This window comes from Monodelphis domestica, chromosome 8 (assembly GCF_027887165.1).
Source record: "Monodelphis domestica isolate mMonDom1 chromosome 8, mMonDom1.pri, whole genome shotgun sequence".
Classification (NCBI taxonomy): domain Eukaryota; kingdom Metazoa; phylum Chordata; class Mammalia; order Didelphimorphia; family Didelphidae; genus Monodelphis; species Monodelphis domestica.
In genome coordinates this window covers 2,810,516-2,831,869 of record NC_077234.1, presented here as the reverse complement: position 1 = coordinate 2,831,869, position 21,354 = coordinate 2,810,516, and the positions used below count along the sequence as shown (strand labels likewise).

Genomic DNA, 21,354 nt, shown 5'->3' with positions numbered 1-21,354 from the left:
AGAATCTCATTTTTTGGGTTACTCACTGTGTTAAAGAAATGAGGGTCAGTGTTTAGCATTTAGTAGGTGTTCAATAAATGTTAAATGAATGAAGAAAGGAACCACAGCAGTAATCTTGTCATTTCTTCAGAATCTAACTGTATTTGAGAAAACTATTTTGTTCTGTAGTTATTCATAGATATTACCTTTAACTTCATTAGAAAAAGCAACTAAGTATTTGAATTTTAATTGAACAGTATTTAATGAATACTAATAGCAGGTGGAGAGTAATGATCATTTCCCTTGAAAGATTGTGGAAGTTGAATATGATAGCGAAACTTTATCTGTAAAAATATCACATGGAAACTCTCATGACCAACTGCCATTGGCACTGAGTAAGTCTCGTGCCTTTTTCCGATCAGTAAAACAGAAGCTTTGAAGATTCAGCCAAACAGAAAAGGCCAGAGTGAGGTAGGGAGGCAGACAGAAGGTTACACGTAGCTGGGAAAGTCTGCAGGCCCCTGTTTCCATGTGTCACCGTGAAGTTTCCAGGGGCTTTTACAAGATATCTTAAGGGTTCTCTGTCTACTCGGTGAGTCTTTTTGGTCGAGTGCCTGAACGCAGTGTCGATTTGAGAGGTGCCTGTCCCTCTGACTGCCACTTGGACATTATAGACATTTCCCACTCATCACACCCACAACGGAACTTGGGAGCGTTGCCCACAGACAAGACATGCATGTACACTGTGCACAGACACATGCATATTCGCATGTACCCATGTGGGACCATACACAATCCTCCTGAACTTGCCTGAGACAGCCCTGTCCTTGGGCCAGGCACGCTCCCAGACCTCAGGGTTGCCTCTGTCCCCCCCAGCACCCCTTGTTGTCATTTCTGCCTCCATAGTACTCTCTCCTGACCTCTTCTTGCAGGGAAGTCTCCTAGCAGTCTCCTCAGGGCTCCCCCAGCCTTCCGGGTCTCCCCATTCCAACCTCTGTTCACTCTGGGTTCTCTGTCCTTGTCAGTCACCCATTCAGTGAGCCTGAGGGGGCTGCTCTCTTGGGCTTTTAGAACCTTTCCCAGTGTGGCTTCCCTGCCCTGCCCCTGCTCTCAGCCAAGGAGGGTTCCTTTCTGTGCCTGCATATAACCTTCCACTTTGTCTCTGTGGAGCCCCTCATTTTTGCATGACTCCACTCCCACCCCACCTGGTAGCAGCCTTGTAGACCAGGACATTGTCCTTGTTCTGTATAGAGGATTGGAGCCCACGTTTTCTACCCTGAGCCAGTGCCTTTGAAGCCCTTTGAAGTAGGGAATGGTTGTTTTTTAACCTCCTGCTAGTGAATTCCATGCCCTAGCTCAGGCCTCTGGGGAGTGCTTGCCAGTCTGACTGGAAGAGGTTGCTTCTTCAAAGTCACATTCCCTGGGGCAAGTAGGGGGCTCATCAAAAAGAACATCAGGCCTGGAGGAGGGAGGTCTTGGGTTCAAATCTGCCTTCAGACACTTCTAACTGTGGGATCCCTTTGGAAAGTCACTTAACTCCAATGGCCTAGCCCTTACCATTCTTTGGCCTTGGAACCAATGATGCAGATTGATTCTAAAACAGAAAATAAGTGTTTTGCTTTTTTAAAAAGGTAATGTTCCAAGCACAAACCAAGTGTTATGTCTTCTGTTTATGTTTCTTTTTTTTTTTTTTTAAATATATTTTATTTGGTCATTTCCACTGTTTATGTTTCTTATAGACCAGAAAATAAGGTTATTTTGGCAGGAGAAAAGTTCCTATGATATTTTTAAGAAACAGCCAGTGTGTTCCTAATACTTAAGAGAGCTGAATGTAAAATGTCTGCTATGGTAGCTGAACTTTGGAACTAATGCATGTTCACATTTTTCTTCAAAGGCAAACCCTCCGCCAGTGCTGGTCAACACAGATAACTTGGAGCCTTCAGCATATGTAAGTTGCCATTTCTTGCATATTCTTATTTTTTCCCATCTGTCCTGGAGGCCGCGCATTTTTCTCTGAGACAGATATTAGCCGGGACATTGTGAAATGATTTTCTAATCATAAAATCGTAACTGCTGTTATATAATAGAGTGGCTTTCTGGGGTAGACAGCCTTAGGAAGCTTAGCCACTCACAGTTTGTGGCAGTAACTGAAGCAAGCATAATTGAGCTGTTTTCAGTCAGGGAGAAAGGGTGCCTGGGACTCTGCTAGGGTGTTTGAATTCCGTCTCACGAACCTTGAAAGATTCTCTTGGACCAGTTAGCTGCATGGTTCCCCATAGGGATACTTGTCATGGATGTTGCTAGATGATCAACATCTACTGAATAAGCCCAGAGCCCCGAATTGGGAGCTGGTCCTCTGGGAGTCGTGATTCTCATTGTTCCTGTCGTATGCATTCCTGGGCCAAAGTGCATCGCTGCAGTTTCTTGGGTTTGAACTCTGTACAGGCGGGCATCTCTCTTGTCTTGATGAAGGAATCCCCCCAACCTTTCCTGTTGTCCACCCTCCCCTGGCGTGGTGAAAATTTCTTAGCAGAAACACCAGTAGGTTCTCCAAGCCGATAAAAAATAGGTTTATTGAGAGTGGGCCGTCTTACAATAAAGTCGGCCTCTGGTCAAGCTCGAGACCAAAGACCCTGAGCCTTAGGAGATGATGGCCTTTTTTTAAGCACAGCAATCTGACGACCTAGTGTCAGATTAAAGACAGAAAATACAGTCAGAAGTAAAGGAGGATCGACATAAAGCTTTCACCTGGGTAGGTCTTCTTGAATGAAAGAAATGCTGAATAAGCTGGAAAGTACAGAAATCATCACTATGGGGGAGAAGCAATGTCTCTTATTATGGCTCTGCAATAAGGGGTCCGGGTTGAATTGTTTCTGCTGACAATTTCTATTAATGTTGTGTAACAGTTAAAATTTAGTTTTGACTAATGAAAGTATTATAATTTTAGAGGTTTATTTAAGATTTAGAAATAAAGAAAATGCAAAATAAGAAGGAACGTGCCTAGGAGGGCCGAATGGCCTGTTCAATTACACTTCCGTTGCATCTTAGAGGCGCATGTCCCTAGAAGCGGAAATCCAGAGAGAGAGCAAGAAGGCGGCGGAGTCCATTTAAAAACCCCTCTCTCCTCGCGGCCCAGGTGATGACCTCACCTGGGATTTTGGGGAACTCTGGGAGCTACCAAGGACTCCTGGGAATTGAAGTCCGGGGTTCAAATCTCCATTTTTACAGTTGGGGGTCAGCTGCCGGATGATTGACATAAGTTGTTGCACCTAGCACATAGGCATCCTATACTCCCTACTGACCGTCGTACGTGCAGCAGGCTGGGGTGGCCTTGGTAGAAACTTTTGGGTTACAGGCTTACGGTCAAAGTGCCTGTCGGCAAGATTTAATACTGCCCTAAACTTAAATAAATTCTTAAATAAATCAAACTATATTATTTGTGTTATAATCATAAAGGCAAATACTATTATCATCATAAAACATCACACAAGTCAGAAGGATGGTACAGAAAAGCTGTGGGCTGAATGATTTTATTCTTTCCTTTTGTATCCGTCTGGCCCTTAATAAACACTTATTGGTTGACAGATTTCTGATTCGAGAGAATTCTGAACTGCTTAGTGCTCCATTGGCTGTCCTAAGGGACTTAATAATCACTCCTCCTTCCTTCCTGTCATCACTGATCACATGACCAGCCCACCTTCTTTGCCGTTAATTCCATCCTTTACTCTTTTCCTCCTTTGGCAGTCTTATCTGGTTACATGGTGCAGCCTTGCTCACTCTCACCATGTGCTTTTTTTTTTTTTTTGGTTTTAGTTTTTTACACATTTGCAAATATTTTAACTATTATATATATATATATGTATATATATATATAAATTGCCAGTGGAAGTCATAATTCACATTAGAGTATTATGGAAACATATTAAAACAAGATTTTGAAAAGCTGGAGAGTGACCTAAAGAGATAATGAGGGGACTCAATCATGCCGGATAAAAGAAAAATGAAAGTAAAGGAGTACTTTACTTATCCAGGAAATGGGAAAACTTAAAGTAGACATTATCGGGTATTTAACTATTAGAAGGGTTGGCAGGGGGATCAGACCTCTTTGGGGGCTACAGAACTGAAGACCACTGTGTGGAGAAAAAGACTAGGAGACATTGATTTCTCAGTTTCAATCAACTCTCCACTCCTTTGAAAAGTATAGGAACTGGACCTAAAATTTTAGTGGTCCAAGGAACACCCAGTAAGAGAATTCCTCTGTACCTTCTCCTTAAACAATGGCCTTAGAGACATACCTTAGGTAACTTGCCTGGGGTCACGTTATATATCAGAAGCACTACCTGAACTCATACCTTTCTGACTTTTTTTTAAAAACATTATTTTATTTGGTCATTTCTAAATTTTATTCATTGGAAACAAAAATCATTTATTCCTCCCCCCCCCCCCCCCCCCCCAACCTCTCCCATAGCCGGTGCATGATTCCACTGGTTATCACATGTGTTCTTGACTCGAACCCATTTCCATGTTTTTGGTATTTGTATTAGGGTGTTCATTTAGAGTCTCTCCTCAGTCATATCCCCTCAACCCCTTCTTTCAAGCAGTTGCTTTTCCTCGGTGTTTTTACTCCCACAGTTTGTCCTCTGCTTGTGGATAGTGTTTTTTAGATCCCTGCAGATTGTTCAGGGTCACTGCATTGACACTAATGGAGACATCCATTACATACGATTGTACCACAGTGTATTAGTCTCTGTGTACAATGTTCTCCTGGTTCTGCTCCTCTCGCTCTGCATCACTTCCTGGAGGTTGTTCCAGTCTCCATGGAACTCCTCCACTTTATTATTCCTTTGAACACAATAGTATTCCATCACCAACATATACCACAATTTGTTCAGCCATTCCCCATTTGAAGGGCAGCCCCTCATTTTCCAATTTTTGGCCACCACAAAGAGCACAGCTATGAATGTTCTTGTTCAAGTCTTTTTCCTTATTATCTCTTTGGGGTCATGTGCTTTTTTTAAATTGGCCCTCTGGGGATGCCTCTGTCCTGGGCTTTCTTCCCTTCCCATAAGGCAAACCTGCTAAAATGTAGTCAAATAGGCCTTTGCCATTATCCCAAGCTTGGGACCGACCAGTGGATTTTCTGCTTTCCCTTTTTCCCCTCCAGTTCAGTGTAATAAACATTTTTAAAGTGTCCACCTTTTTACTGTAATCCTTAGGCTCTGCTTTCTTCTTTAAAACAATTAGTCCATTAAGTATTTTCCAGTTACATGTAAAACATCTTTAACGTTCATTTTAAAAAACGGAGAGTTCCAAATTCTCCCTTGTCTCCTCTCTCCGAACTCTTGAGAAGACATATGAGAACGATTATATATGGGAAGCCATGCAAAGCATTTCCATATTAGCCACATTTTTGCCGTTTCCGTAAAGCACTTCCCTGTCCCTCCCTTTCTTTTTGTCTGTGTTAGGCCCAGCTTCTCAAAGTCTGTCTCTCCTAGCTGGTCCAGACCCACAGATTCGTGGGTTAGCTCCATAGAACATTGTTCAGGTTCTGCAGGTTGACATTTGGGCAATAGGCATACTTTTTATCTGGTCCTTCCCATGTGGACACACAGACCCGACTCATTTGTGTGATCCCAGAGGCTTTATGGGAAGTGCTGCAGTTTGGGGGGAGGCTCTCAGGGCAACTGACAAAATGGTGTCTGTGCACAGGAGCATCTGGAAGGCCACTGCCAACTGTTAGGTGTCGTGGTCCTTGCCCCCTCCGTCCCCCCAGACACACACACACACACAATCCCCCTTTGTCTGGACTCTGCAGTGGATTGCCTCATTTATTGTTCTATTGTGTCCAACTCTTCATGACCCCATGAACCCAACTGTCTTGGGGGATGGGGAGTGGGGTTTTTTGGCAAAGATACTGGAGAATCTTTGGTTTGCCAGATTGTTTGCCGTTTTCCTCTCCAGTGTATTAAAGCTAACCAAGGTGAGGTGATTTGCCCAGGGTCACATAGTAAGTGTCTGAGATAGGAGGTGAATTTCTGTCTTCCTGCTGCCAGGTTCAGAGCTCTATCCACTGAGCTATCCAGCTGCCTCCTCTTTTATGGTGGCAAGTAGACGCTGCTGTCTCCTGTGCCTTGCATTGTGTTTATTATCAAGAAGTGGTGCTAAACAGGATTATCGTTGTTCTGTCTTCCAAAGAATCTTCAATGATTTTGTCAGAAACACAGTTGAGCCCAGTGCTAAAGAAAGAGAGCCAGAATGACCTTATTTATGTGGAATTGTTTCTGAGGGTTTCACAATGTAGTTGAATATTGTGGCTTAAAATCATGGCTATAAAGTGGATTTATTTATTAGAGTCAAATAAAGAATATAAAAAACCTCCTCGACCCTAATCTTTGCCACTTTCCTTCCCTTCATTCTTTGATATTCCCCGATTCCTCTTCCATTCTGGGATAATTAATTAGCCTCTCACAGATGAGTTCTTGGTCTAATAGGCTCTTAGGAGCTGCTTCTTTTTCTCCCTTTGCTTGATGCTTTGTCTCCATCTTCACACCAATTTCTTGATAGCTGTCTTTCTGACACATGCTACTGTGGCCTAAGGAAAGTACTTAAATGCATGGACTGTTTGACTTGTTAGGAGACATTAATGGCTATTTAATAAATTGTAAGAACGGAAGGTAAATATGGGAATAAATGAGGCAAATAAACATGTGACAGTGATCCAAAGTCATGACACATTAGTCAGTTAAAACAAATTCTTATACAAATTCTCTATTTGAATGCTGAAGACAATCAAAAGCCTGCAGAAATAGATCAGAAAAGGTAACTGTGCTGCAAGGAGTGGGGTGTATCTGGATCTGGCTGGAATTCTATTCCCCTCTGCTAAGTCTGACGGGCAGTGGGGATGGATGCGCCTCCCCCTCCTCCCCCCTTACCTGTAGGGAGCCCCATCCTATCATCTGGAGTGACAGAGAAACCCAAGGTGCTGCTGTCTGGAATGAGGCTTCCACACTGATTGCCCCTGGTACCCGAAGGGACTGTAGTCTCCATTGAGTCTGGTGCCCTGCCAAGATCACACAAGTAGAAAGAAAGAGAAAGAAAGAAAGAAAGAAAGAAAGAAAGAAAGAAAGAAAGAAAGAAAGAAAGAAAGAAAGAAAGAAAGAAAGAAAGAAAGAAAGAAAGAAAGAAAGAAAGAAAGAAAGAGAGAGAGAGAGAGAGAGAGAGAGAGAGAGAGAGAGAGATGAGAGAGAGAGAGAGAGAGAGAGAGAGAGAGAGAGAGAGAGAGAGAGAGAGAGAGAGAGAGAGAGAGAGAGAGAGAGAGAGAGAGCGCGCGAGCGAGCAGACCTGGAAAAGAAAATTCATGGCATCTGACACCAAATTCAGGGCCCTTTCCCACCCAACCTTCTTGTCCATTCTGTTTCCAAACGTGTTCAAAGGGCCATTCATTATTTAGTAGACCTTTGAAACAACTGTTTATAGCGTTGGTACACAGCTGCGTAAATGGTCCATTAGCAAGAACACGCCTAAAACCTGGCCTGAGACTGTCTCTGTTTTTTAACCCAATGCCTCATCATTCTTAGATTCTTTGTGACTGCACAAACTTTGAGGTTTTTAATTGTTTAAAGGAATGCATTACTATGAACCCTGAGTCATCGGGACATGAATATTTATGGATTAAAATCTTGGATTTTAGGAAAGGAAGAGACCTAGTCCAAATATCTCATTTTGCAAATGAACACCCTGCATTGCGGAGATGAGTGCTTTCTCCCATGTCACTGATCTAATTGCACCAGGAAGTTGTGGCTACTCCAGGCCATTCCTCCACATCTAAACTAAGGAATGAACGAACTTTTAGGCTCCTTTCAATTAGAAAAAATAAAATGTAACTTCATAGGCACAGTGCAGGGAATGGAGGAAGAAGCCAGTCTAGAGAGAGAGATTGAAGATAAGTGCAAAGTGCCAATGACAGAAGGGCCCAGTCTGTTGGAGGAGATGGGAAGGAATGAGGTTGTGGCTAGAGCTCCTGGCAAATGGCCTCCGTGTTTCCATAGAACATGAAGCAGAGATCTCAGGTGAGAGTGTGGCGAGAGGGATCCATGGGAGGTTTGAGGCAGGATATGAACATTTAGAAGGGTCTTGGAGGAGAGTGGAATGATGAGCTGATGAGGGAGGGGGAAAAGGATTACTTCACAGCAGGGAGAGGGCCTAAGAGTAACAGGGTGTGCCCAGACCGAACATTTGGGTGGTTTTTCTCCGTCTTCATTCCCCAGCCCTTGTACCTATATAAGAATGAAGGTGACCCCTGGTGGCAGTGATCCCCTGCTGAGGCTTGGCTGAGTGCAGTTGGGAATGTGAGGAGGAAGGGAGGAATCCAAGAGAGGAAGATGTGCAGAGCAGAACTGGAATGTACCACAAGGTCAAAATGAGTGGACGAGGAGAGGGTGTTCAGTACAGAGTTGATAGCTTGGGAGAGAATTGAAAAAACATGGGTTTAGAGTTCACTGTAAGGAATAAGTGTAGGATTTTGTAACAGGGCTAAGGAAGAGGTTAAGTCAAGAGATTATGGTTGGATAAGGGAATTTCAGAATTCTTAAACTTGGAGGAGATAGATCTGTGGGACTATGACTCTCTTTGTGTGGGACAAGACGAGGATCTTAGTGGTTAGGACGTTTGAGGGAGAGTCATTCTTTTTTTAATTTTAATAACAAATGTCCAAATGAGTTTTCCAAAGTCATAGGATTCATGTTGCCTCCCTTCTTTCTTCCCTCCCCCTTCCTGGGAGAGTCATTCTTAAAGTCCCCTTGTATGAGGTTGGGAAGGAGAGAAAAATTGTAAGCAAGATACAGAACTCATTCAAGGAGGAAAAGGAGTGACTTTTGAAGTCTAGAGACAACAGCTCCTAGGATTTTGATTGGAGAATAGCTATGAATAGCATGAACCCCAAAGAAAGAGAGATCACTGGGTGATGGAGATAGGAGGAGAGGATCTGGAAATGGCAGAGGGAAGCATGGAAGATTGATCAGTGAGCCGAGGAGAATGAGTGAAGAGAGAGCCAGGACTAGAGAGAGAGGCCAGAGAGTCTTATCTAGTCAGGACTTAGTAAGAACTAATAGATGGTAGGGGTTGGAGACGAAGTTTGTGGCCCGAGGGCTAGCCAGTCTAGAGGGCACAGTGGGAGGGTTGAATGGTATGAGAATGAAACTTTAGGGTGGGAAGGTTGAGGGGGAATGGGAATAAGGAATCAGATAGTAGGCGGTGTGGAATGAGGTAGGGATGATGATCTACAGGAATTCAAAGTCCCTGGTTATAAATGGTATGACCATGTTCGTCCTCGAGTGGAGGGTGCTGCCCCTCTCTATCTTCAAAGAACAGGCATAGCAGGCCTGACGTTCAGATGAAGGGCTGTTTCAAGAGTTTTCTTTGGGTCAGATGGAAGAGGCGTAGGCTGGCCGGGCCCCTCTAGAGCCTTTCTTCAGGGGATATGGGTGCCCAGCAAGAAATGAAAGACGTTGTAGCCGTTGCATCTCAGTTTTCTTGGCAATGCTTACCTCACTGGGCATCTGACTCTGGAATTCTTCTAATGCTTCTCTGTGTTCATCACAGTCATCATTTCTTATAATACAGGAATATTCCATTGTGCTCATGTCGAGTCAGCAAACATTCTGTACTTTCTGTATGGTGGGCATTATGCCAAATGTTAGGGGTACAAAGAGAGGCAAAAAAAGAGTCCCTGTCTTCAAGGAGCTAGTGGGAAAGCCACATTCAAACAGCCACATACAGTTTGATTAGCCCCTACCCAAGGAATGGACACCCCTTTGCTTTCAATTCTTTGCTCTCACAAAAAGTGCCGCTATAAATATATAGTTGTATTTGGGAACCTTGTTTTCAACTTCCTTGAAGTATAATCATAGTAGCGGAATCTCTTGAGTCAAGGAATGGGAACATTTTTTGTGGTCATTTTATTTGCACACTTGCTTTCCAAAATGGTTATGCTCATTCATAGTTCCACCAACAATGTACGACTGTGCCTGTCTTCCCACAATCCCTCTAACATTGATTTTTCCAATTATTTTTGTTAATCTTTACCAACTTGTAAGATATTTTTTTAAAGCCATTTTTTGATTTTGCTCTTATTAATGATTGGGAACATTCTTTCATGATTGTCACTAATTTGTATTTCTTTTTTTGACAATTCTTTGGTGTTATATCTTTGACTATTTGTCTATTAGAGAAATGGCTGTTAGGATGTGTATGTTATATGTCTTTCCCCTGTTTAACTGCTTCTCTTCTTTGTCCTAAGATGTTTATTTTATTTGTACAGAAACTTTTCAGTTTCATGTAATTAAAACTATTTATCCTTTGTAATTGCTTCCTATCCTTTGGTTATGGATACTTCTCTCCCTATGGTTATTAAAATTATCTACTTTAGGGGGCAGGTGGGTGGCTGAGTGGATTGAGAGCCAGACCTAGAGACAAAGAGGTCCTAGGTTCAAATCTGATCTCGGATCTTTCCTAGCTGTGTGACCCTGGGTAAGTCACTTACCCCCATTGCCTCGCCCTTACGCTCTTCTGCCTTGGAACTAGTATTGATTCTAAGATGGAAGGTATGGGTTTAAAAAAATAGATCTATTTTGCTTTTCTTCTAAAATTTTTATGGTATAATCTTTAATGTTAAAGTCATATGCTCATTTATAATATATTATGGAATGTGATGTCAGGTGTTAGTCTCAGGTTAAAATCTATTAGACTTCTTTCCACATTTCCTAGTACTTTTATGTTAAATAATCTTCAATTCTTTACTAAGTTATTTGTTGGATATCTCTGTCATCATTTTGACATATACACTTTTGGAACTCTTACCTGGACCACAACAGATTGGGAAAAGTACCCTCCCACTATTTATGAGGCACACAGACCATTACCCTAAGATAGCTATAGAAAGATGACCATTTTCTTATTTAAAAAGAGGAAGAAGATTCCTGGAGATTCTTAGATCACATGACAAACAGGCAGACATCACTTTCCTGAACAATAAAGGTTGATATTGTCATTGGTTGTGCCTGCCATTGGCTACTGTCCCAGAATGAAAATAAAAGTCCCTCCATCTCCCACCCTCAACTAATAATCCGTCATTAAGTTATGGAGTTGCATGAATTTAGTTTTTAGAAGTGGAAGGGTTTTTGAAGGTAGTTGAGTGGGCTATCCTTAAGCACCCACTCCATGGTAATAATAGAGAACCCCATACATTAAAAAATTCAGCAAACTATACTCAGACTGGAATCATTGCTAAACCCTGCTGCCATCCATGATTACCTTATTTCTGCTTTGTTCATGTCTTCTCTATGTGGATGTTCATTTCTGTGTTTGGATGCCCATGGTATTGTCTCTCTTAGACTTGGAGCTCCTCAAAGGTAGTGATGATTCATGTCTTTCTTACAAAACTCAGAACTGACTGTACCACGGTAAATAACCCTCTAGCATGAGCTCTGCAAACCTTCAAATTGCCAGCATTGAGGCAGGACCCCATGATGTAACTCGGCGTGTGCTGGAGTGAGATAGGGGATGGGGAAGATGGTGCAGGACTCGACTCCCCCTGAGGGACCAGTTCTAGACTCCCCACCCCCAGACCTTGGTGCTCAGAGTAAAAGGAGTTTGAAATGTTTTGAGAGTTCAACTCCTAGGAAACCACAGAGGGGAAAAAAACCATCATAGGAGATGAGTGATAGGGAAAATGAGAAGGGTTGTGGGGAAGGCTGAAGTTAACACAGATTTCTAGAAGAAAAAAAAGCACAGTTTCCAAACATAAACAGACAAAACTAATAACAGAAGGAATTATAGCCTCTAATATAATGGAAAACAACAGAAAATGATCCAACATTTGATGAAAACAGAGGATTCTGTGAGGATAATGTGGAGCCACAACACACTCTTTGAGTGGTAGGAAGGGAGGGAGGGAGGGAAAGAAAGAGGAAGGAAGGAAGGAAGGAAGGAAGGAAGGAAGGAAGGAAGGAAGGAAGGAAGGAAGGAAGGAAGGAAGGAAGGAAGGAGGAATTGATTTATGGTCTGCAAAAGCAAAAATAATGGGGGGAATAGAAAAATTGGAATCTTTGATAAGCCTCACCAAGGAAATAAGAGAATATTAGATTGAGAGTGCAAATATACAGACATAAAGCACAATCTAGAAGAAGAAAAGCATACCAGTAAAAGAAAATATGCTTACTGTGCAAGTAAAACCTACTGATCTTGAAGATAACATGTGTAAAGACACTCTGAGAAGCATAGGTCTCCCAGAAAAATACAAAAGGACAGAAAAACCTTAACACTATAATAAAGGAAATAATACAAGAGAACTACTCAGTATTTTTAAATGTAGAAAATAGAATACCAATTGAAATAATTCACAGATAACCTCAAGAAGAACACATAAAGGCTGCAAATGCCAGGAAACATAGTCATAAAAATGAACAGGTCAGAAAACATTTTACATACCATTGGGCAAAAGATCTTCAAATATAAAGAAAGGGAAGCCTGCGTTACACAAGACTATCCTGTACCAACTAGAAAACAGAAGAGAGTGGAATAAGCTCTAAAGAATAGTAGAACTCAAGATGTAGCCCAATGTGACCTAGTCTGCAAATCTGAGCCTAACCATATGTGAAAAAATATGAATATTCAATAATTAAGAAACGTTTGACACATTTTTAGAAAGAAACCCAGAACTGAAGAGATTATTTGTTTCTTAAACACCCCAAACAACAGAAATGCAGGCAGGAGAAGCAATAGAATGCTAGCACGGAGAGCATTAAGACATTTCTTTTTTTCTAAATGAATATGAGGAGGCAAGGCTGAAGGCAGAAATTTGGCAGCGATAACATTAAATTGGCAGAGGGCATTATTAGGGGACAGAACCTGGTGATACCTTGCCTAGGAAGGAATGGATTTTGTGAGAAATGGGTGGAGGGCACCATTGCAACATGAAAGGGGAGAAGATAGAGATGATAGATGATAGAGAGGAATAGATAGGGATATGTCAGGGTTAAGTCAAGAGCTAATAGAGAGGAGAAAGTATTCCCAGAGTGGATGAGTGGGAAGTGAAAAGTAGGGGGAAAGGAAGGAGGCCTTACTTGTAGGGGGAGAAGGGTGTTTCACTTATGAGTACTCCCTTGGTGAAGCAAGATGATCTAGGAAGGGAGATAGAAATCTTACAGTGGGTGAGAATTTGGTGCTTCAAATGTCTACTGCATCCTGTACTGGTGAGGTAGGGAGGTTGAACCACTGGAGTAAATAGGTAGGCACCCAGGGGAGTGGGAGAGCATGGACTTGGGAGGTTTCAAGGTAAATGTGGAAGGAAAGTTAAACAGGGTAGGGTATGAACTGTGTTGTGCTTCATGAGGAATGAAGTAAGGGAGGAACCCTTCCCCAGATCAATGTTCTCTCTAATACCTGCAAGAATTGACATTGTTCTGGGAGTAAAGTACAATGGAAAAGGCAGACTCCATAAGGCTGTGCCTGAAATTACCTAGAAAGGAGAGCCTAGAATAGATGCCTTTGAACTTTTGATTCTCTTAGGAATCCTGAGAAAAGAGAGCAGATAATTATAATCATAAATCAAAGAATAAGACTCTATAATAGACAGAAAGACAGGAGGGAAAATGAAAAGAATGAAGGAAATACTTTTTTGGAAAGGAGCCCCCAAATTATTTAAAAACCAAATAAACAGGACTAGCTGAAGGGTAGACTAGAATCTACTTGACTTAATGAGGTGAAAAAAGTGGGATCAGGAAGAATTATTTAATAAAAAGCAGGGGATAAAAAGGAACTAATAAGCAAAGCTAAGTGACAACAAATGAGAGGAATAGAGCTATTGGGAGCAGAGCCTTAAAAGCAACACCTTAAAAAAAAAACGTTAAAGTAAACCAAATGCTCACAATACTGTGATTACAACAGAAGAAGGAGAAAAGTGTAATTTTTTTTAAAACCCAGTATTTGAGACAGATGGAGGAAAAGACAAACCTAAATTTTAGAACTTCCAATGTGAATGGATTAAATAAGCCAATGAAATGAAAAAGAACGACAAATTGGATAAGAAAACAAAACTTTCACTTTAAAAGAAACAGATTTAAAAAACAAAGAGGGCACTTAACTGTATTAGGTTATTATTTATCATTTATTTATTTATATGTTTATTTATATATTTATTATTATATTATTTATATATAATTATATATTATATTATTATTATATATTAACTGTATTAGGTTATTATACTAAAACTATATTATTTTAGTTTTTTTTTTTTTTTACAGAGAAACAGATTTTATATCTCTCACAGCTCTGCTTAGGACACGTATTTTTAACCAAACAAGGGATAGAAACAAAAGATAAGACAGTTCATTTTAATGTCTTGAAACTTCTCAGACAGAATTAATGCATTTAGGTAAACAAGGATAATGATTGAATATCCAAAAAAGTTTTGTATCCTATTTCTCTGCTAATAGTTTGATGTTCAAGACATAGATGATGAACAGAAACATAAAACCAAAAACCATTCCCCAGTAGATGATCACAGGATATGAACAAACAGTTCTTAAAAGAAAAACAGCTAAGGGCCAGATTCACAACCTCCATGATAGTATTCTTCAAGTAACGAATCCTAAGAGAAATGCAGATCAAAACTTCAAACCAAACCCTGAGGTTTCACTTTACTTACTACAAATAATGTGAAAATGGGCATACTAATGCATCGTAGATGGAGCTGCCAGATAATATTACCATTTTGGAATCATGTAAATAAAATCACTAAAATGTCCATTTTCTTTGAACTGAAGACTATTTCTGGGTTCATATCCCAAGGAAGCTATCAATAAGGGGGCAGGGAGGAGAGAAATCTCTTATATTCCAAGATATTTTTAGCAGCACTTTTCATGATAGCTAAGACTCAGACAGGAAGTCGATGTCCATCAATTGGGGAATACAGCTAAACAAGTTGTACATGGGTACAGTAGTTTACTAGTGTGCTGTAATAAATAATGGGTGTGATGAATACAGAAGAACCTGGAAAGAACTGATACAGAGGAGGGAAGTTCTCAGAACCAAGAAAACAATATACCCAGTAACTTCTGTAATGTAACTGGGAAAGAACAACCAGGCCAAAAGTTCAGAAGTGAATGGAACAAAATGATAAAGATCAAACAAGCTTCACATGAAGAGACACCCAACCTGCCCCTGTGGAAGTGAGCTCTCTAGAAGTGTTACACGTTGGGCATGTTTTCAGACTGTTTCAGTATATTGATTAGTTAAGTTGGGTTGATTTTGTTTTTTGGTTTCCTTTTGAAAAATTAATGTTTTTTCATATGGGACAGATCTCAATGGGGGAGGAGTAGAGATCTTTGGGATGACTATGTTGTTCAGTCATGACTGACCCCATTTGGCAAAGATCCTGGAGTAGTTTGCCATTTCCTTCTCTAGCTCATTCGACAGATGAGACAGACAGATTGAAGTGACTTGCTCAGAGTCACACAGCTATTCAAACATCCATCTTCCTGACTCCAGGTTTGGCATTCTGTCCGCTGTGTGACCCACCTTCCCTAGGTTAACTATGGTGAGATAAAAAAGAGAATGTATCAAGATTTTAAAAAGTGAGGCGAGCCAACTTTTTCTTAGCCTTTCTTTTAAGAATTTATTTTTGACAGTTACTGCTAATAAAATACTGTATAGCTAAAAAAACTTAAAGGAATGGGATAAATAACATTTTAAAAAATAGATCGAGGGAGGTGACGGAAACTGTTGGTTCTGTGGTTCTTTTCCACTCTAGTTCATCCTCCATGGAGCCACAAGTAGTTTTCTATATAAGCTTCATTAGACTATGAACTACTTTGGGACAGAGACTATCTTTTCCTTTTTTTTGCCTGGCCCATAATAGGTGCTTAATAAGAGTTTATCGATTGACAGAAAGAGTGAGGCTGAGTAAGATCCAGAACTTTTGGCTGGGAATGAAACAGCATTTTACTTGCTTCCCCTTTCATACAAGCTTCTTAATAATTAGGAGACCAGCTCACACCTTCCCAAAAGCATAGCAGCTGTGTCTCTTGTAAGTAGCCCTCCCAGCTTGGATCACGCAAAATAGCTGTCAGCACAGCAAGAACGTGTGTTGATCGAGGAACAGAAAGGGATTGCTCAGTAGTCCCAGGAATGGGAGGAGGCAAACTCGGTCAGTTCATTACTTTTTGAACAGGCAGCCTGATAGATCTACACAGCCTTTCCTGGTTGGTGTACTTGGTGTACTTCAGTCCTCGGCCCTCGTGGTGGTCTGCGTGTGGCCCAGAGTTGGTTGGGCTTTCCAGCGGACGTGGTTTTGATGGTGTCGTCATCCCTGATGGGATTGTTTTCCTACTTGTGCTCACTTTCCTCAGCCTCGGTTCAGACAAGTCTTTCTAGTTGCACTTGAAATCGGGCCTTCTCATCGTTGCCGACAGCTTCTGTTCCTGCACCGCAGTTTGTTGAAGAGTTCCAAGGAGAGCTATTAGAACTGTTTCCTTACGTGTGGATCTTATTCCTCTTTCTTTGACCTTGTTGGAGATCTAGATCTTGGGAGTGGGATCCATGGTTCAAAAAGAGGTCATTTGCAGCATGGCTCAGCCCGTTTACAGCTGATTGGACAGTTTGAATTCTTCTTCTTAGATTAATCGGTTCCCCCCTCAGCTGGGGAGCGATGGAGCAAATGGAGTTATGAGGGTGCACTAGAATATTATCCCACTGTTAACAAGTGACTCGGAGAACGCTAGGAGCAAGGGCTGCTGCAGAGGAGAAATGAAAACAGAACGTTGTCACACTGTAAGAGGAAACCGTTTTCAAAGACTTGAGAATTCTTATTAATGTGGCGCCCAGCCTGAGGTCCACAGCCCTGCTCATGAAGCGTGTCACCCTTCTGAGAAAGGTCGGCCATCTGTCCACAAGCCATGCGCTTCTGTTCTGGGGACAGAGCGCAGTTCTGCGTAATCACAGGCAGCTCAGGACAAACAGTCGGAAAGTAGTTAAGCCTCCGGTCGTCCGGGAAGTGGAAGCATCATGAGGGAGCCAATTCATGGATAAAACTAAAAGACTCTGGGAGAAGGCAGGCAGGCAGGCAGGCAGGCATCCCACAGTGAGGAGATAGATGATGGCCAGGCCAAATTCAATGAGACAGAAGAGAGAGTTTCACATTTTAGCAGGGGTACCAAAGTACGGGAGGTCCTGGGTTCAAATCTGCCCTCAGCCACTTCCCAACTGTGTGACCCTGGGCTAGTCCCTTGACCCCCATGGCCTAGCCCTTACCACTCTTCGGCCTTGGAGCCGATACACAGTATTGACTCCAAGACGGAAGGTCAGGGTTTAAAAAAAAAAAGTTGCTGCCGTGTTTACTGAGGCTAGAAATTGAAGTTGGGGCCAGGGAGTGTAGGGTTTTAAATGGTCAAAGGAAGTGTTATATTTTATCCTGGAGCACCTGAAAGCCACTTGAGTTTTTGGAATTGAGGAGGTCTTACGGTCCGATTTACCCTTAAGGAAAATTCCTCTGGCGGAAACTGGAGGAATGGGCAGGGATTTCACGTAGAGGTTTGAATGAAGAAGCTGTTAGGAAACGGTGGTCTAGAGGGGCTAACTGTGCTGTTTGCCTTCAGACAAGCCCAATCAAGTCAGGTCATTTGTTAATCAAGCTTTATTAGCAGTTTAGCATGGGCCAGTCACTGCAGAGCTCAGTATCCCACAGAAGGCAAAAATCCTGTTCCAGTCTTCAAGGAAGGTTACACGTTCTAATGGGGGAAACTTGGCTCACAAAAAGCACTGGGAAAAGCAAGAGGTATTTGTGTTAGTTATCAGAGTAGACCATCCGTTATTGCAAATAGCTCTGTGCGCGAACGGAAGAACTCTCCAGAGTAAAGAAGGTCCTCTCTGGAGAAGGGCAGCAGCCCCAGTGGGGCCAGCATCTGAACTGACCCTCGCCTCCAAGGAGGTGCCCCCGGGGCAGCCGAAATCGGGGCCCAGGGAGAAGGCAGGCAGGCCGGCCCCAGGGCTGCCCAGTGGGCAGGAACGGGCCCTCTTCTCTGGCCCTTAGAATGAGTGATAATCGCTAACACGGAGCACTACTGTCCGAGGCTCCCAATCACCCTGGGAGCTTGGGACTGTTGTTATCCTCGTTTTAGAAGTGAAGAGACTGAGGCAAGCTGGGCAAAGGATTTGCCTGGCTAGTATTTAAGGCTGTGTTGGATTCAGTTTTCCCGACGCCAGGCCAGCTCTTTGGCCACTGAGAAACCAGGCTGTCCTACAGGATGACAATTTCTCATTTCCTCCCCCGCCGTCACCCCAGGGCCCCCCACCTAAAACGTTCTTTGTCCTGTTCTACGTCCGCGGGCGAGCCGTGTGTCCCAGTCGCGCGTGCTCCTTGGCGCCTGGTGGAATGGCCGTTGATGGGCACGGCGAGTCATTTCTCTAAGCTCGTTTTCCTCCCTCTATAAAAAGGAAGGTCGCGTGGAGGAGAATCCAAGGAGGAGCGCTGCATGAGGAGAGGAGGCCCTGGCCGCTGGCACGATCTAGGCTTCTCGTCCCACCCCGCGCCCCAAGGGAGCCGCGAAGCCGGCCCTCGGGCCCGGGCTCTGCTGCTTCCGGCAAGCCCAGGGCCTCCCGAATGGGTCACGGGGGGATGCGCAGCCTTCTCTCCAGAGCGGGCTTGCCGGGCACAGCTCTTGGGTGGGGGCTCGGGCCGCAGGAGGGGCGCCCTCGGAAAGATCCCTCTGCCCTGCCGGTGTTGGGTCGCGCTGGGGGAGCTGTGCAAAGCGCTTTTGAGGGAGACGTCAGCCAGGTGCGGGGCTGCCGATCGCCGCTCCCCATCCTGGCTTACTCAGCCGAGGGCGAGGGAAGGACGCGCGTGTTCCATATGGAGAAAGTAGGACTCGTTGGGGTGGATGGCGTCGGAGCTGCCTACACAGAGCGGAGCCATCTGCTGTAGAAACGGGAGCGAGCTGACAGTTCACTAGGCAGTGCAGAAGCCCCGGGCCTGGACTACCTTCTCCTTTGTGGTTGATCCCTGTAGGCTGGCAAGAGGAAGTCGGCAGTCGGCAGTTCTTGGCACATAGTAGGCGCTTCTGTTCATCTCACTCCTTCGGTTTGTTTCTTGGAATTAAGGCAGCTTTTTAGAGGGCGACGATAGGGCGATGCCATTCCAGGATCAGTTTCCTGTTCAAAGAGTGAGAGATCAGCCCTGAGGAATCGTGCTGAGAGGGGCGGAATCAGACGGACTTTGCTCCTAGACAGATGCATTTTGAAGAGTGAACCAACCCAAAACTGCTGACGGGAAGCTCAGTGGTCACGACTTTTTAAGATTGGCTTTCGGGGACGGGTGAGGTCATTCATTTCTCTCTTCTCCCCCTGGCCCTGCCTTTAGAAAGACCACAGCAAAACCCAGGATGAGAGGCAGCCTCCTGTGAATAGATTCATGACCTGGAAGCCAGAAGCTCATGGAAAACCCCAGGCCAGTTACCTCCCCTCTGAGGCCGCTCTGTAACACTAGAAGTTCAGGAGAAAAGCCTTGGGATGAGGAAACCCCAGGGCCAGTCCCTATGGCTAATTAAAAACTGCAAGCATTCATCTTCCATCCTTTTTTTTTTCCCCCCTAATAAACCCTTACCTTTCATCTTGGAGTCAGTACTGTGTATTGGCTCCAAGGCAGAAGAGTAGTAAGGGCTAGGCCATGGGGGTCAAGGGACTTGCCCAGGGTCACACAGCTGGGAAGTGTCTGAGGTCAGATTTGAACCTAGGACCTCCTGTCTCTAGGCCTGACTCTCCATCCACTGAGCTACCCAACTGCCCCCTCCTCTTCCATCCTTTGACATTAATGAGGACTTTCAATGCATTTCTTTCACTTAAAGTGTAGAACTCTGTTTCTCTAATGTTACTGTACATTTGAGTAGCAGTTTAAAGTTTAAAAACGAATTCATTAACCCACTCTTCCTTACTAGTGACCCTGTGCAAATCATTTCCAGTCTGTGAGATGATCTGTAGCAATAGAGTTCAAGTAGGATCTTCAGACCTTTTCCCTCAGTTCAAAATATTATCAGCTCTTGACATTCTTCCCAATGGATCTCAAACAAAGGATAATCCACAAATCATTTGATTATGGTGTAGTGGGAAGTGCACTGGCCTTGAAGTCAGGAATTTGGCTTGTTGGAATCTGGCCTCCGAAACTTACCAGGAGCTCTGGAACCCTGGTCAAGGTCCTTCACCTTTCTCAGCCTCAATTTCCTCATCAGTCAAATGAATACACTAAATATTGCTGACCTCACAGGATTGTTGGGAGGACCAAATGAGTTATGTATCACATTTTACAGTTGCTAGCTATTCTAATTATTCATTTCTTATGGATTTATTGATGCCCCCCATAATATTGGATTTTATTTATTTTGACATTTATGTAACAGATAAAGAGGAGGTTGCATGATGGGGAATCCAAATTTGCCTTGCTGAACAGATTTATAGCCTGTAGTTGACTGCCTCTTCAGAGCTGGGTGTAACCTTCATAAAATAGACAGTGAATTAAAGGAAACACAAATTTCTTCTTTATGGTACCAAGCATGTTGCCTTACTGATAAAAGTTGTACTTTTTTATGCCTTAAAAAGCAAATTCCATGTCTTTGAGTTTTAAAATTCATTTTTTCAATACTTTGTCTACAATTATCTCAAAAATCAAATTCCCCATGACAGTGCTCCCTTGATCCCAAAGTCTGACATATTCCCCATCTCCTATTTTCCTCCCTTGCCCTCTGTCTCACTTCCCTAAACCCTGTTGTTCATCCTTCCTGTGACCTCTTTTTCTTCTCCAGCCTGATCTTTCAGGCCATCCCCTGATGTTGGCTTTTTTCTACTCTGATAGCAGATTGTTAGGTCCACCACAGATTTGGGGACCGACTCTTCTCTGTTCATTCATATTTCTCCTGCTCATAATCTGAGGACGATGCCTCCTCTCTTACTGACCCACACTGAGGCCTTCTGTCTGGATCACAGCTGGTTGGTACAACAGACAGTACATGGGCCCGGAGTCTAAGAGATCTGAGTTCAAATATAGCCTCAGGCACTTAACAGCTGTGTGATTCTAGACAAGTCCCTTCCTCTCTGTTTGCTTCTGTAAAATAGTGATAAATAACACTCCCCCCTCTCTTCCAGGGTGGTAGTGAGGATCAAATGATGGTATTTCTTGCTTTTCTAAAAGCACCGGTTAGGTTTCAGGAAACGTTCTCCAGAGTCTCTCTCCCTCCCTCCCTTCCTCTCTCTCCCTCCCCTCCCCCCCCCTTCTCTCCTCTCTCTTAGACAGAGATATCTGTGACTGCAATTTACTGTACTCCTTATCAA

At 43.2% G+C, this 21,354-nt stretch overlaps 1 protein-coding gene across 16 annotated transcripts in view; it reads left to right on the top strand.

Moving 5' to 3' along the window:
* DLG1 (discs large MAGUK scaffold protein 1) overlaps positions 1-21,354 on the top strand; it is a 244,764-nt gene that overhangs the window by 145,652 nt on the left and 77,758 nt on the right. For all 16 annotated transcript variants that reach the window (XM_056808371.1, XM_056808368.1, XM_056808367.1 and 13 more), the window contains one exon: positions 1,874-1,927. In XM_056808371.1, coding sequence (XP_056664349.1) covers positions 1,874-1,927 — 54 coding nt within the window. The remainder of the gene's footprint in view (positions 1-1,873; positions 1,928-21,354) is intronic.